Source organism: Sinocyclocheilus grahami, unplaced genomic scaffold, assembly GCF_001515645.1.
Source record: "Sinocyclocheilus grahami isolate Dianchi unplaced genomic scaffold, SAMN03320097.WGS_v1.1 scaffold313.1, whole genome shotgun sequence".
Lineage (NCBI taxonomy): Eukaryota > Metazoa > Chordata > Actinopteri > Cypriniformes > Cyprinidae > Sinocyclocheilus > Sinocyclocheilus grahami.
In genome coordinates this window covers 644,221-658,331 of record NW_015505492.1, presented here as the reverse complement: position 1 = coordinate 658,331, position 14,111 = coordinate 644,221, and the positions used below count along the sequence as shown (strand labels likewise).

At 36.2% G+C, this 14,111-nt stretch overlaps 1 protein-coding gene across 1 annotated transcript; it reads left to right on the top strand.

Moving 5' to 3' along the window:
- The first annotated feature begins 205 nt into the window (after positions 1–205).
- Positions 206–13,242, top strand: LOC107601805 (isoaspartyl peptidase/L-asparaginase). Its single transcript, XM_016294098.1, has 7 exons — positions 206–296; positions 2,024–2,229; positions 3,039–3,181; positions 6,256–6,413; positions 9,940–10,058; positions 10,267–10,377; positions 13,037–13,242. The coding sequence occupies exons 2-7, from the start codon at positions 2,043–2,045 to the stop codon at positions 13,240–13,242; spliced, it is 924 nt and encodes a 307-aa protein (XP_016149584.1). The 5' UTR covers positions 206–296; positions 2,024–2,042.
- The last annotated feature ends 869 nt before the right edge of the window (positions 13,243–14,111 follow it).

The window sequence follows — 14,111 nt, the reverse complement described above, 5'->3', positions numbered from 1 at the left end:
CAACTTTGAAATGTTCCTTCCAACTTTTCAAACTTCTGCCCTGCTTGAGTCTACGACAATGTGCAAAAGAAATTTGTGAATTAGCAATATACTGTATAGTAGGTCAATATTTTACATCAGCCCTTCATTAGAAGTCCCAGACCAGACTTGGCTTTTGTCCAGAATATTATGCAACACAACAACACAATAAAAGACAGGCAGATAACGTTCTAGGTTAAAAATCTACTTGGTCCTCCTAAGAACAGATACGGCAAAGGGCTTGCAGCCAGTGAAGATTTTGCTTAATCCAGAAAACAGTGAGTACACATTTAATTTAATATTTAAGTGTTCGTAGTAATTAGGGAAAAGAGACTGGTCATGTATATGAATTAACACTGGCTAGTTCCGGTCTATTGTTATTATGTAGCCTAACGGTTTACCGGTTTAAAACTTTGTTGTAAGTTTTTTTTTATAATGTTTTAAAGACAATAATTGTTGAACTTTAAAGTAATGGCATGGCAATAATGAACATTGACGTTTGTTCTATTTTGTTTGGTCAAGTTAAAGTGCTAGATTTGACTGATTCACGGTCGCACTAATCAATGAATTGAATGAACCCTTTGTGTAAAGTTAAACTAAAGTATGATATAACTAGTGCGTTTAGCTAATAGGGCTACTGCCCTACAAAGGTGAACCACAGCAACTGCTTATACAGTTAAACTGAAAAAGTGACTCTGGATCGTTTTTTAATTATTTTTCACAAAGTTGAGGAAAAACCCGTCTGTCACAGGAAAGATCATAGTGTGAGAGACCTAATTTAATTTGTTTTATCAACCCAGCTCTTTGCCTTTGCAAGACATTGTATAAGCACGTGCCGTTTCTAGACCATTGCCAATACGCTGACAGTCCAGTTTCCATATGACTGGAGCACAGTTACAAATGTCCTTATCGTTTACCAAAGTCCACAAGTATTTTCTCAATGTCATATTCTTATTTTCTTTTTAATTTGTTGATCAATAAAGCGTCTCTCTCAGTTTCTGTTTCGTTTTGCAGTCCAGCTAATTTTAATAGAACTAAAATATGCTGCTGCATAGGCTTTTTCATCTGGCAAATATCTATATAGTGTTATATCAGGCAAATGTGTATATGTTATGTTTAAGTACAAAAAAGTAAAACTTTCTGGTCGGGCTCGAGTCAAGATATGGTCATTGGCGCACATAAACTCGTGTAGGCCTATTTACCATGACGATAATAACACGCATAACAAAAATCACATAAATATCTTGTAAGTGACTTACCAGCATTTTCCGCTAAAATGGAAAAGCACACTGTAAAATATTGTCATTTCTACCGGGTTTCTAGTAATTTGTCTGTTTTCTGAACACAGTCTAAGCAGTAGCCTATTAGAAAGCATAACTTTAAAAGATAAAAAAAGAATTAGGGAGAATCAATGAATTTTGAATAATTTGCCACAATTATGTGAATATTAAGTAATCTAATCATTAAAAAAGTAACTCTAGTCTGCTGCTGCTATAATTGTGAAGTGAAAATTGAATTTCCTTCAAACTGTAGAAGTAGCAAAGCATTCAGAATCTTTGTGCATGTTTACTTTCTTTTTAATAACATTTATGGTTGTGACAGCTTTATTGTAGAAACTATAAAAACAACAGCATATTGGTCAAGACCCTGGTTACCTTGGTACATTTTTGTAGTGGTCTTCATTTAGTCATGGCATGCTTCTGGTTAGCAAAACATATGAAAGTTGTTTCAGGTAAACCAAATGGAATTGCTCCTTTCATCTCTCAAGCCCTCACTTTAATGGAGCTTGAGTAAACATGACAGGAGCCTGAAAACCTGCTTCCTGTAAACAACCCCAGACAGCCTTCTCATTGAGATGAGCTGTGAAAGTTGCATTTACCCACTCTGTCAGTGTTCATCTGAATAAATTACACAGCTCAGTACAGTCCAAGGGCAATATATTAAAATGTGCTAGCTCTCAGTAATATCCTCCCTCCTGACAGCACACGCACATTTGTTTCCTCAGGGCTAGAGGAAGACCGAGGATGAAGACTGTGATTGTGGTGCATGGTGGAGCGTGGGCCATCCCGGACATGTTAGCCAAAGCATCCGTGGCTGGAGTCAAGAATGCTGCGTGGGCAGGCGATGCTGTCCTTAAGAATGGTGGGAGTGCAATTGACGCTGTAGAAAAAGCTGTGAGGTCTTTGGAAGATGACCCAACTTTTGATGCAGGTATAATACATATACCGTATATACTGATATTATTTATTTTAAATATTTTAATATACATTTTTGCTCTTTGACCTTGACTTTTGCTATTAAAGATTTAAAGCAGAGGAAGTGCAGATTCAGTAGTTCATCTAAGCTCTGAGTGGGACAGTATTTCAGCTCACACCCATGACACTTAATGACCATCTTGAGAGTAAGGTGAGAGGTTCGCAAATAATTATCAGATCACAAGGAGGAAAGCAGGGTAAAACAAGACACTTCATTAACACACCCAGCCTGTCGGTGCCAATCTCATTTGCGATGGCTAACTGCCACCATAAGTGAAATGGCTAATCCTCCTCATATCAGAGCTGCACATTCAGTGCCTCATCAGGATCATTTTATACACTGGGGAAGCCAGAGGCACTGACTGATCAATAGATGACTAATGCAATCCTGTTTGGAGTTTTAAGAGGTAGACATCAGAGTGGATAACAGTCTGGAGTATGTCAGGGTGTCACGACAGAGATAAGAATGAGATATCTGTGTGAGTGTATTACTCCAGAACCTATATGTCTGTCTGTCCGTCCTTCTATATACAATGAAAAAAATTGTGCTTCGGAACAACTTTAAAAAATACTCTAATTTGTTACAGCCAAATTAGTTTAGTTTTAATTAGTTTTTCTAAAATTATAATTATGGATTGGTTCAACCCTAACATTGAAGGTCTGTCTGTCTGTCTGTCTATCACTTTTTACGTGAAGTGTCATATGAAATGTGACATCTTTGTACACATGTGGACTTTGTACACATGTGGAATCTTTCTTGCGTAGGTCATGGTGCAGTGCTGAATATTAATGGAGAGGTGGAGCTGGACAGTATCATCATGGATGGGGAAACACTTGCCACTGGAGCTGTGGCCTCTGTGAGAAACATCGCTAACCCTGTTAGTCTTGCTCGTGCTGTAATGGAAAAGGTATACTTTTCTTCTCAAATAGCTTCAGAATTAAAAAAATTGGGGGAATAGAGTTCTCTTCGGTGAATATGTACCCCGTTTAATTCAAGCCATTACTCGCTAAGCAAATATATAACTGAACGGGATTTTTTTAATATAGGGGATGTGATACAGAAATTTAATTTCCGACAAAATTCTGTCTATTTTAGATATGACACTGCAATACATAAATCCAAATTCAACATCCTTTCTTCAATCATAAAGGCTTATTTCATTTCATTTTCCAATAAAGACTTGTGTGACTCAGTAATTTCCCATTATAAGAGTCACATGGTTGCTATAAAATATGTCCAGTATAGATTTATATCTAAAACTGACATTCACACTGGATAAGAAAATGAGGAAAGACCTAGTTCTTGATACCTGTGCTTATCAAGGAGGTCTATGTGGATCACTTTGAAGATTTATTGTAAAACCCAGAATTGGGTGGATATACCCATTTTTTTAATTCTTAGATTAAATGACCAAAAAAGCCATGGCATTGACTTCAAAGGTGAAATTATATGACACCTTAGATTCAGGATTTTCCAGGATTTGCACTCTGCGGTGCAAAGTCGACCTGAAGTGGTGGGTTTTCTTTTGAAAACAATTTTCAGTCGCGGGACATTTTACAAATCAAAAGTCTCACTAGCGCTCTGTTCTTCTGACAGTTCGGGACAGAGGGGGTGGTGTTTTGCGTGATGTCGACCTGCGAATGCAGACACGATGGCTGGACCATCAGAGACGTTACACAGAGATCCGATCACAATGCGTCCTGGACTAGCTCTGGACCAGGACACGCTGATTGGATAACATTCCGATCAGAAGCGCGTTTACACTTGTCTTTTCAATGTGTATGTGGACAACATCTGGATACAGGTCGCGTGTAAACGCAGCCTAAGTTAGTTATCACAACAAAACCTGCATTTAAACAATATATTAAAGGCTTTTCAGCAAAATTAAAAAAAGTAAAATAATGAATGAAATAAACAAAAATTTGTGAATCTGCAACACAGTAGCATCAGTTCATCATGGCAAGATCGAAAGAGTCATTCAGTCTTACAATATCACATTACAACAACAAAATCAAATCAAATCCTGCACATTCAATCCTGACCACATCAACAGGCATATTTTAACAGCAAACAGCCTACATAAAAGAGATCTGCTCAAGATACCTTTATCAGTTATTTTAAGGGCAGTTCACATTTAGTTGTATTAAGGCCCATTGACACCAAGATAACTACATTAATAATGATTACTAGCATCCACAACATCAGCCTATAACGTTGTTTTTAATAAACAACTATAGTTATGTAATCTGCTGCTTTAAATGCTCAACCTCTTTAAATTGGGTGGATTCTGATTGGCTGTTTTTATCTTTCTTCAGCTGGAAACAAACCATTCAGAAAGTGACTCCAACGATGTTGTTCTTCTCATTATCGTTATAGCTGTGGTTTGGACTTCCTTATTCTCACAGAATAACGATTATTAAAACGTAATAGTTAAAGTTAATGTTATAGTATATCATTCTGGGTGTGAATAGGCCTTTAGCAACGCACCTTTTTCTACAACGACGCCTGTATACAGTAACCTCTGTGATATTTGTCTGGAGGTAGAATTATTTTCTGTATACCATTACACCATTAACTAACAGCATCAGGCTTAAAAAATAACCACACAGAGAAAAATAATTATTAATATTTACATAGCCGTGGTCATAATCTCTCAGCTGCTGTTATATGAATGCAGTAGTAGATATATAATATATGTCAAAGACATTAACATTTTCCCTTTCACCAAAGTTCACCTTGCGAGGCGTTGGACATGGAGGAAACAAAACCCAGAGAATACATGATAATTGATTAATTGCAGCACCTGTCTTGACTGCCCCAAAAGACCTTGGCCTTACAGTGGATTGGCAGATCTATTTAATAGCCAGTATTAAAAATTCATCAAGTCTTGATCAATGCTGCGATCAAGCTTCACTGACCTCATGCTCTTGCTTTGCAATCTAAAATGCACAGTATTTGACAAAGAAATATGACATTAATAACCACGTTAATATTTAAAAGTTTCCTAAGCCAGAGTTATGGTTTAATCCATTGAGATGTACAGAAAGTCACACAGAGAAATAAAACTTTAGACAGCAGAGTATTGTCTCAATAAATAATAGCAGTTCCACATGGAGATGTGGACAGTAAATATGAAAATAATTTATTTTTGTTGGAGTGTTTATGTGGAAGATATAACACAGCACATCCAAGGGAATCAGAATGCAACAGATACTGATTTAGTCAGAACAAAGAACTAACCATGTAAGACATTTAACAATTTAAGACTGTAAACCTGTCAAACAAGGCCTAAGGGCCCATCTCAATTTGCATCATCTGTATAAAGGCACTGCAGTACATTTGCTATAAAGATGTTTTGTAGACCAACCCTGAGGGTAATTCGCCTTGGGTTCCCTCTGGAATATCAAATGGATTTTTATACTCAATTATACTGTAGTCAACTGAATTTTTCATTTATGAGTAAGGTTTGTGGTTGACATTACATGACAAGACTTTCAGGTTCTGTTCAGAAACAAAAATGTCATACTTAAAACATGACATTTTAAAGGGAAACCATAGCTTGAAACAAGCTAGTATGTAATTTGCTTGCCAAGTCATGACATATCAAATACTGTTTCCGGGTTCAAGCTGTCTACTCTGTTTCAAGTGAGAATACTGTCTCAACAGCTGTTTATGAGAACAAACTTTTAGAAACTCATGATGTACACTACTGGCGTCCAAGACACCAATATTTTAACAACTGATGAAAAAAATAAATCACTGTCTGTTCGACTGAGATTTCAACATGAAAGTTAAGATCACGATTTTTCTGTAGTGGTAGCACACCATTAGTGAATACTAGCACCATTTCTTGTTTGCTTTTGTGATCTGAAGGAGTGTTTGGACCCGGAAACGGGGTGACACATGATGTCAGACTGGATAGAGTAAACATTTAGACTACTAATCATCTCTAATAAACCCTTTTTTGTGGTTTTTACTCAGACAGATCATGTCATGTTGACAGATAGAGGAGCGAGCATGTTTGCGGAGCGCATTGGTATTCCAGTAGCTGATGATTTGGTGACTGAGCTGGAACGTAAAGACTGGGAACAAAGCAGTAGCTATCCTGTCGGAGTTGAAAAATTCTTCAACGCACAATGGTGGGTAAATTTCTTGACATATTTCATTTCAGACACTGATTTTGACGACTGTACTGTTGAAGTAAATTGTCAACAGCATCTTTGGAATATGTTTTGTGTGCTTGCAGGGAAAGCATTTGGTGTTGCTTGAATAATTTCTCTTTCAACTATCATGAAAAAACTAAAGGATGAAAATCTAGAGTTTTAAAAGTGTCTTTTCTTGGCATTGAGGCAATGGGCTGAGAATGGCAGCATATTGACGTGCTGGCCTGCACAGAACTCAGGTCATTCCCTGAGGACTTAGGCAGTGCAGTTAGAGCTGTGTGGGCTCCAGCAAAGCAGCCTTACCTGCCACCTCCACTTCCCCAGGCTGAGTGTTGAGTAGTAGTGGAGTCAGGGCCATGGCAGGGTGTAACCTCAGCCCCTGAGGGAGTCTGTAAAAAGAGTGCTGTGGAGGTGCTAAGTGACAGTTGGCTGAGCTACTGCCTTTCATCCCGCCCCGCTGTGGCTTCATTATTGATAGCCTCCCTCTGCTCGCCCTGTACTACCATCACTGCGCTTTTTAACACACAGGCCCTAGAACTCAATTACCCTCCACCTTTATTTAGGTGATTACATGGCCTACCTCTGCCCTTCTGGTCTGACCACGCTTTTATAATACAACAGTCACCGATGTGCCAGTACTTCCCATTCACAGCATATTGATCAAAACAGATTTAAGTATTGGATAAATCTCAGTCATGTAATAAATATGGATACCACTATTCAGGATCAAAATACAGTTTGAAAAAAGTATATATGAAAAAATAGAATAGAGAGCAATGGTAGAGTTAAAAAAATGAAAATTCTATTTACTTTTTACACTTCAATGAAAACTTGCCTATCCTAGACTTAATGTGTGCTACGAGGTTGTTAATCAATTATATATATCAAGCGTTAGTTCTGGCAGGTCACGTCAGTCAAGCTCGCATCAGCTGACTCTTAACTAATCCATGTCTACCTATAGAAATTTGATGCCTATATTACTTCCTTATATAAGGTTCATTCAGTATTATTCAGCAGCTCAGGAGCTTATTACCCTCCTCCATCCCCAGCTCCTCCTTTCATCCACAGTCAGGACTTGACATTCAACATTCCTAGTTGAGTCCGATCCTTTTATCCCAAATTATATTGTTACATTAAATTGTCATTAAGAGCATTAATGATATCGGAGGTTATTGCTGCTCTCCCTGCTCTTATCAATGCTAGGCTCTGAGGTTTTGCCTAGAACAGAACCATACTGCCAGTCCACACTGTCAAATCATATTTGACAATAGTGGTCCTGACAGAAATGCTTTTATTGAAGCCATCATTCTGCAATATTTAAATTTATTTATTTTTAAATAATTGTGTTCAATGATGGAATTCCTGGTAAAAACTGCATTACCCATGATTCTGCAAAGAAATGTACACCACCAATAGATAATTAAAACTGTCAAAATGCCCTAAAATAATTCTTTAACACCTGCCCACTTCCATAAAGCACTGAGAATTACATAATAGAGGCAGACTCCCTACACTTTTAAATACTTATATATTTGTATGTATAAGCATGTTTTGCAATAAATGTAAAACTTGCTTCTATATACACAATCAACATGTTTAAATCAAGAGTTATCTTTATCCATCATTTTTATTTTGTCATTTGCAATGCTTCATGGGATGGTAGTTCTTTTCTTCATCAAAGCTAAGTATGCAGTCTTGTACCTTTCACATCAAAGTTCATAATGTTTTGATTCACCTCATAGCTAGTTCATGGTTTCTAACTCTTTAACAAAGACTTTTTTTAAATCATAATGGGAAAAAATGAATAGGCCTGAAAAATGAATCAGCCTACAAATGGCTTACTTGCTGCTGTCTATGAATATTAAGATAGAATAGGAAAACGATTTTTAATATTGAAAAACTGACACTAATACAGTAAATGGAAGCCCTTTTCTATCTCAGAATTTTAAAAAAATTAACTGTAACTATATACAGTATTTCATGCTATGTGACTTTAATTTGCTCAATTGCAACTTTGTTTGTCAAATTTCACAATGTGAATTTTTATTTCACAATGTGATTTTATGTTTTGCAATATGACTGGATATTTGAACTGTGGTTTTATAACTCACAATATGACTTTTCAAATCACATTGTGACTATATCATAACAGCATGACTGTCTCACAGTGTGAGACTTTTTTCGCATTTTAAACTTCATCTCACAATTACCATTTTTATTTTTTACTTTCAGGTAGAAACAAGCTTCCGTATACATCTGCTTTAAATGCATACTGTCATTTAGTTTTTGCGATTAGTATGTAGAAAATACATTTACAACAAAAAGTTAAGGCAACCACCTGTTCTTCTTAATGAGAACTCTAAACTTCTATTCCAATATCTGCACACTTCATTAGGCTGTTTATGGATGTGTGAAGATTTACTGCAAAACTCTGTGATCACTTTGAAGTGTGAAATACAGTCCACCGTCAAGATGCTTTTAAAAGCTGTTTTCACCTAAACCGATGAGCAAGATCCAGGCATCGCCGGTGATTTAAAAGAGCAATCAAGCGCCTGCCAAAAATGATTGATGCCTTAAATCTGGAACCTGACAAGTGATTCTTCGCCAGCTGCTTCAGACAAATATTCTCCACAAGGACCACGTTTGCTCTCCCATTTCTGGGAGAATGACATGGAGGCTGTTTTCTTTAATTTCACCTTGAACCATTGTCCTCCGTGCCGCTTCAAACTCATAACACATGCTTGTTTTCCACAGCACTGCTGCCTTAATCAGAGTTTCATGGGATATGAAGCCTGTGAAATACTATGGTCTCTGTTCATCCCACATTCTGCTCTCTATTCTATTTCCTTTCAAGTGAACTGGCAGGGAAGACTTATGTGCGCATCATAAGAACTGTGATTTGTTTTTTTTTGTTTTTTTGAAGAACAATCCATACTTTTTCATGTGTGTCTACAGAAATATCACAACTGATACAACACTTTCCCTGCAATCTCTCTGAGTGTACTTTGCTAGACTAGCGGCTGTGATTCAGAGTGGCGAAGGGCACTTATTCTCGCTCTCTTGCTTTGTTGAAAGGCAGATGAAGATGAGTCAATTTTGGGTGTGCTGGCACTCTTAAAAGCATCTGTGAGGTTGTCATTAGCACCATCCCTTTCAAACATCACCAGAACAGTGCAACATGCATTTTTTTGGACTGAGAATCACATAGGAAACAAAAGTAATTGCACAGAGGCTATATTTGGAAGGGAGTTTGAGGCTTTTATCCAGTAGATTATGACTGCAGCGTATTAAGTTGAATTCCGGGGCAAAAGTCTGTCTGATGAAGAGGAACTAAGCTAGAAGCACATCTCTGAGTGTGATGAATAATAATGCTGCCTCTTCAAAGCACCTTTTGAAAATACCATGTCTGAGACCATAAAATTACAGATCTGAGGTGGAAAAAAAATCTCAGCGCTAATCTTTATTATTCAAGGTTATAGAACTTTTTTTTCCATAATTACAGGGGCCATGATACGGTCGGAGCAGTGGCTCTGGACTCTTTGGGTAATGTGGCGTGCGCTACATCCACCGGAGGAATCAGAAACAAAATGGTGGGAAGAGTCGGAGATTCTCCTATTATAGGTGAGTCGGATCAGAGATAGAGGACAGAGATAATCTCAGTGTCACACCAACATTCATTTTGAAGCAGTGCCTCGGTTGAATGAGCCATTTCGGTTTGAAGGTGTCAGCTCTGATCAATACTCAATTGTCAGAGTGTTTTCTCCCGAGGCAACACACATTAACGTCTCATCCACTCTGCCTGTGCTGCTGTCTTTTCCTGTGCGATAAGGATCTGGTGGATATGCAGACAATAGAAGTGGCGCGGTCTCCTGTACTGGTCACGGAGAGTCTATTCTCAAAGTCACCTTAGCCAGATTAATCCTCTTTCAGATGGAGCAAGGTATGAGACTTTTACACTAATCCTGATGAGTGTGTGAGTGTGCATGCACACTCGTTTACATTTAAGGGAACAAAAGTGTCCATATTTGCTTGCTTAATGAATTTTTGTTTTTTAATGGATTTATTTATTTATTTTTAAAAGGTACCTTTCAAAAGTTTGGAAGATTTTTTTAAACCAAATGAATACTTTCATACAGCAAGGATGCATTACATTGAATAAAAGTAATGGCAAAGACATACTGTTACAAAACAAACAAAAAAATCAGTTTCAAATAAATGTTTTTAATCGTCTATTCATAAATGAATCCAAATGTGTCATGGTTTCCACAAAAATATTAAGTAGCACAACTGTTTTTAACATTGATAATAATAAGAAATGTTTCTTGAGCAGCAGATTAGCATATTAGAATGATTTCTAAAGGATCATGTGACACTGAAGACTGGAGTAATGACTGCTGAAAATGCAGTTTTGCCACCACAGGAATAAATTACATTTTAAAATATATTGGAAAAGAAAATAGTTATTTTAAATTGTAATATTTCACAATATTTTTTACGTTCTTGTTAATTAAATAATTGCAGCCTTGGTGAACAAAAGACTTCTTTAAAATAATTTTAAAAAATAATATCAAAATCACACAGACCCCAGAACAGTATGTATTTGTTCATTTAGTTAGATGATGTATAAAATTACTGTTTTCTACAGATTTTTAGATTAACATTAATATTAATGTATAAGAGAACATGTATATTTTAGGTCCTTATCTTCACTATTTTCACTATTTAATCATATTTGAATTGGTCCTGAAGTGTGATCAATTAATTTACAGTATAAATATCTCCATATCAAGAGAGAGGTCATAAAAGCTGCATGCATTATATAAGAATGATACAAATTCAAATTAAAACAGGTGTAAAACAGAGTGTGGCATGTCATGCTGATGCCAATTATAATTCTTACAATAAATATAATCCTTATTTTTCAAAGTCCGGTCAGGTTAATCAATATCACAGAATTACAAATTACATAAAAAGACAATTATTCAATCAAAGCTAAATTGCTATTATTATCAGATTTTGTATAACCAAGCAGAATGAATGTCAAACCGCACAAAAATCGGATGCTGCTGTTGCCAGTCATTTTAATTGGTTGGTGGGTGTGTGTGTGTGTGTGTGTGTGTGTGTGAGAGAGAGAGAGGCAAGAAGGATCGGATGTGCTGCCACAGTAGGCAGATGATAATGAGGAGTGTTTTTGTCTGAGGAAAGAGTGTGAAGGGTCAGCAGCCTATTGTTTGCTTTGGCATTCTGTGGCAGTGATGCTGCAAGCACAACCATTCTGTTTTTATATACCAGTTCATTATTTTATCAATTATTGGGCTTGCCATTAGGGTCTCAACCATTTGTTTAACATTTATGTATTGTTGATTAGTGTGATCAATTAATTTGGGGTTTAAAAAATATTTTTATTAACACTGCAAGTTATTGGTACCATTGGCACTACTTATAATATTAATAAATATGATGAACATAAAAGCTTTAATAGTTGGCTAGAGGCCCGTGTGTCCCCAGTTAAAGCAAGAAAATGAATTCACTGCTCTGAAGAACAAGAAACAGGACACAAAGAGATGGATGAAAGAGAATTACAAATAGACATTACAACTAAACACAGTACATCCGTATAGAAAAAAGCAAACTCACAATGCAATTGTAATTAATAATAAAAATTCTAATGCTATTAAAAATTGGGAAAATTTTATATTGTTGCAGTGTTTGTCTTGTTGTTTTCTATGTTGGGCTACTAAGACTGCAATACTAAGACAGAATGAGAAAACCATGAGAGCAACATATATTGTTCACTGTGTGACCTGGAAAGGGTCACTAAGGACACATACGCTGTCAGGGCAGTATTTCATCATACGGCACACAGAGATCAAATGCTCTTGATTTTTTTTCTGTTGTGCTGGAAAATACTAGAAAAATACAAGCACAATAGAAAAAGTTGTGAAGTTGAATGAACACATGTACCCTACTTTTTAAAAGTTTGGGGTTGGTAAGTTTTGTTTTTATGTTTTTGATGCTCACCAATCAAAAATACATTAAAACAGTGATGTTGTGAAATATGATTACAATTTAAAATAGGCCTACCTGTTTTCTATATTAAAATGATTTAAAAGATCATTTGTGAGGGCAAAGCTGAATTTTTAGCATCTTTACTCCAGTCTTCAGTGTCACACGATCCTTCAGAAATCATTCTAATATGCTGATTTGCTGCTCCAGAAACATTTCTTATTACCAGTGTTGTGCTGTTTAATATTTTTGTGGAAACATTTGTGATGACTAGAAAGTTGAGAAGAACGGCATTTATTTGAACTAGATTCTTGGTAACAATTCTGTCACTTTTGAGCAATTTAATGCATCCTTGCTAAATAAACGTATTAAGGGCTGACAATGTGTTGCCATATTAATAGATGTTTACAGCCTTATTTAACCTTAAAGATTTTAGAATCCCTATCATTTTATTTATGCAGTTAACATTGTGCAACACTGACCGGAAATGCTTCTGACGAAGTATTGTAAAAATACATGGTCAACTGATGGCAGCCAGATAAACTGACTGCTAACGGTATCACATACTTGAGTGTTTCCTTTGTGAAACGCAGGGAAATCAGCCACAGCCGCTGCTGAAGCCTCACTTCAGTACATGGGAGAGAGAGTGAAGGGATGCGGAGGAGCTATTGTTGTGTCCTCCACAGGGGACTGGGCCGCCAGCTTCACCACACCACGCATGGCTTGGGCCTCCATTAAAGAGGACGTCCTGCACTACGGGTTAAATCCCAAAGAAGATATCACAGAGAGACTGAAATGATAACATTATACTTTAATTGTATTTTCATTCATTATTATGAATTCCTTAAAACTTTCAGCTAGTTAATTTATTTTGTTAGATTCTATCAGTTTCTTATTTGATTAACTGTATCCTTTATACAAACCTAAAAGTTATTGTTCATCAATAGTAATAAGCTGTTTCTTGTATAAAGAAAGAAAGCAAATTCTCCTCTCTGCAGGTTCTGACAAGTTTAACCAACAGTTAATGAATGATGATTAATTGATTCAAAAAAAAAAAATGTTAAGAAGGTGAAAACATTGTACATTTTAGTAACTTTAGTAGCTAGATTACTGTATATACAATATATAATAACATTTATGCAGGTTGTCCCTACTCTTTCCTCAGTGAACAAACAATAGAAACACAATATGGTGTTAAGTAACTAAATTAAGAATTCTCAAAGAGTTCTGATAAGCTTAACGAATAATTACTGAATAATGATAAGAGTTATCATTAGTTAATGGCATCATTGTATGAAATGTATTCACAAATGACATCTGAATACGTCATAAACTGTATTCAGTAAGATAGGAAGACAGATGGAAAATATAACAGAAATATACTGTATAATGGCAAAATCAGCATATTAAATTAACCAAATACTGTACATTTGTTTTCATTACATTTGTGGAATTCAACATTATTAAAGATGAATCTTACCACTTCATGTCTTCAGGTTTTTATGTGAAGGCTAACTGGTGGATCTGGAGGATAAAATGATTGAAAAAAATCACAATGTTCCTGCTGATTTGTGAAAAATATCCTTGATTTGTGAATACAGCAGTGATGATATTATAAAATGGAAATGAGGGAACACTGTTCAAATATTCCAGCCGTGGGAATTGATG

What these genes read in the sequence shown, in the direction of transcription:
- LOC107601805 (XM_016294098.1), top strand. Translation starts at nt 2,043, where the DNA reads ATGAAGACTGTGATTGTGGTGCATGGTGGAGCGTGGGCCATCCCGGAC. An exon ending in CTCGTGCTGTAATGGAAAAG is followed by an intron (nt 3,182 to 6,255) that starts GTATACTTTTCT and finishes GTTTTTACTCAG; the next exon opens with ACAGATCATGTCATGTTGAC. An exon ending in CCTCTTTCAGATGGAGCAAG is followed by an intron (nt 10,378 to 13,036) that starts GTATGAGACTTT and finishes TGTGAAACGCAG; the next exon opens with GGAAATCAGCCACAGCCGCT.